Consider the following 2,981-nt stretch of genomic DNA (forward strand, 5'->3'; position numbering starts at 1 on the left):
ACATGGAAACTGCTGCTTTTGATGTTAATGCTTATAGTACGACTAATTTGTGTTTGGATGGACATCATGGGCTAAAGAATATGAAAAGTGACGTGGTCATTGAGATTATATGTTTAATCAAAGAACTGAATATTTCCCTAATTAAAGACCAGATTAAAGACTAAATTTCCTTAATATTTGGATAAATTATATGTTATATATTATACAATATTAAAATTTATAAATTAGTCTCTAAAATTACACTTAAATTCATAATAGTCCAAAATTTAATAGATATTTAGCTGGGTGGGCGGATGTGGGGTAGGCGGATGCGGGTAATGTCTTAAACCCATTACCCACCCACCACTCACGACGGGTATCATTTTATAAATCCACACCCTCCCACTACCCGCTAAAATTATACCCATCCCCACTCTAATTAGAACGAATACAATACAAAATCTACGAAACTGTACCCGTTTGCCGGACTAAACAAATCGTTGGGTTTATTGCAGGAAAAGCTAGAAAGCGGAACTGGAGCGACATGGTAGGATTTTCTTCCCAAACACAATCATGGGTTTCCACCATAAACTCCGATAACTTTGTTAAACGTCTAGATTTGGTAAAGATGGATCAAGAAGATGAAGGTAGCAATAAGAGCAACCCTGATATGATGAGCACTAAGAAGAATAAGAAGAATGAGGTATTGCTGGAGGCGGTGGATGAACTGAAGAAGACAAAGAGCTTGACCGGAGAAGACCTAGATGAACTAAAGGGGTGTTTAGATCTGGGGTTTGGCTTCAGCTACGACGAAATTCCCGAGCTTTGCAACACCTTACCTGCGCTTGAGTTGTGTTACTCTATGTCTCCTACTAACTCAACCCTCGCCAATTGGAAGATCTCTATTCCTGGTTTGTCATTTCTTTTTCTTACCTTATTTTCCTTTTTTATGTTTCATTCCATTTTCCATCAGATCTCGTTTTTATTAGGAATTTCAGTGATGATGAGCTCTGGTTTCTTGCCCTTTTTTGCTAGATGAAATCTGGGTTTAGTGAGAAAAGAAACATCTAAGGGGATTCGATTCAATTTTAGGCTATAGGCGGGAATTTAAATTATGGTGGCTCATGGCTGCCGCAATTGTGGATATAACAGATGTTATTATGATCATATCGTGATTCAAACAAAACATCTAGAAACAAATTCAAACAGGCTATAGGAGTAGAAAACCAGAAGATGTTAAAGCAAGGCTTAAATTCTGGTCCTTGCAAGTTTTATTTTTTATTACCTCGATTGATTTGTTCTAAAAGTAACTCACACAAGTTGTAAATGGAGAATGGGTTTTAACCTTGAGCGCCTTTCTTGTGCGTATACATACATTACAGGTGACCATCCAGAAGATGTTAAAGCAAGGCTTAAATTCTGGGCACAAGCTGTGGCCTGCACTGTCAAACTATGCAACTAAAAGATTCAACAACAATCATTGGAAAATTCTTAATGATGATCATATCAGCTGCATGAACCCTTAAGCTCTGCCGATCCATGGCAGTAGGGAGGATGAAATTTCCTGCAATTGTTGGAAATGGACCAGCCAAAAGTCTAAATATGGATCAGATTTGGGATTACACAATGCTGGAATGAGTCCGACTTAATTCTTCATAGAGCAGGACATATACTATATCTATTGTACCCAATATGCTATGAATAAATTTTTTCTTTTATTAGCTTATATTCTCACTGCTACTATGATTAGTTGGTGTTTGATATAATATATGTATGTATGGCAATGAAGTCCAACGGTGCCTTGGTTTTGTATGCAGTTGTGTGAGCTTATCCAACTTGTTACGAAACACTGAATTTGCTGAGGTAACAAGCTAATGCCTTCACACCATCTCAGCTTTGTAAACAATAAACTTTTTATCCCTTCGAAAGATGATCTTTAGAAACCTCTTCGTCCATCAAAATCTATGAATAGTCTACATCTTCTAACATGTAAAAAATATCTCTGACAGACTCACATTATACGTTAAGACAAAATCCAAAGTTTAATCACCAAATCTTTCTAATATGATAGGCCTACAAATAGTTATTACGACCTTATAACTAACACACACTAAAACCTACTAAAAATATCTCAATCAAGACCGGAAATAGGAGGAACCACTCATTATCATGACCGACCCTCTTTCATCTTTGTCATCATGCTCATTATCTTCTTAATTTAAATATCAGCCCATGACCATTCTCTTCTTAACCGTGACTCTCAATCCAAACCAAAATAGATAAACCATCAACGGTCGATGAGTCAAATTTGGTACCATCAACAAAAATTCATTTTATCAATAAATGAATACACATGTATTCTTAGTGATGTTTGAGCCACGTCTGAAACTTACCTGATACTTGGAACTCTTGTGGAAGAAGTATTCATGCTTTATATCTTAAAGTCAAATTTGATACAGAACGAGGAGGGAAAAGTGAAAGGTCGTGGAAAGGTTGTCCTTCACCGATGATGTTTGGACGATTTTCGTCGATAACTTGAGCAAGAGAATCTCTAGAACACTCTGGGAATTATTCAACCACCATAGAAAGGTCATCAGGGTTTTTATTCCGTCTGTCAACAACAAACCAAGGTACGCAGTGTCTACTATCGCCTCTGTACAATTCGCATAAGAAACAGATCTTAATGCCATTAAGAAAGTGGACATATCGAGGATTGATGGGAGAAAAGTATTAGTTGGGATTGTTAAATACCAGAAGGTTCGCAAAGGAAAAACTCCTACAAGTAAAGTAGTTGAAGGACCAAAATCGATTCCTGAAGGTGAGATGAAGAAGAACAAGGGTCGAGAGGCTCTGGTTAGAGATCAAAGGTCGATCAACTCATATACAAGTAAAGAAACCCTGAAGGAATTTGCAAATGAAGGAGGAGAAGAAGAGATGATGTATGTTTCTTTAAAAGAGTCGGAATGGATTAAGTATTCCCTAACAGGGATTATAAAAACATC

General features: G+C 36.9%; 1 protein-coding gene across 1 annotated transcript; it reads left to right on the top strand.

The window, feature by feature from the left end:
* Nucleotides 1-483: 483 nt before the first annotated feature.
* LOC120135551 lies at nt 484-1,702 on the top strand. The gene is made up of 2 exons (XM_039151825.1): nt 484-890; nt 1,362-1,702. Exons 1-2 carry the CDS (start codon nt 524-526, stop codon nt 1,439-1,441), a joined length of 447 nt encoding a protein of 148 aa, XP_039007756.1. The 5' UTR covers nt 484-523; the 3' UTR covers nt 1,442-1,702.
* The last annotated feature ends 1,279 nt before the right edge of the window (nt 1,703-2,981 follow it).

This window comes from Hibiscus syriacus, unplaced genomic scaffold (genome assembly GCF_006381635.1).
Source record: "Hibiscus syriacus cultivar Baekdansim isolate YM2019G1 unplaced genomic scaffold, ASM638163v2 tig00110610_pilon, whole genome shotgun sequence".
NCBI lineage: Eukaryota > Viridiplantae > Streptophyta > Magnoliopsida > Malvales > Malvaceae > Hibiscus > Hibiscus syriacus.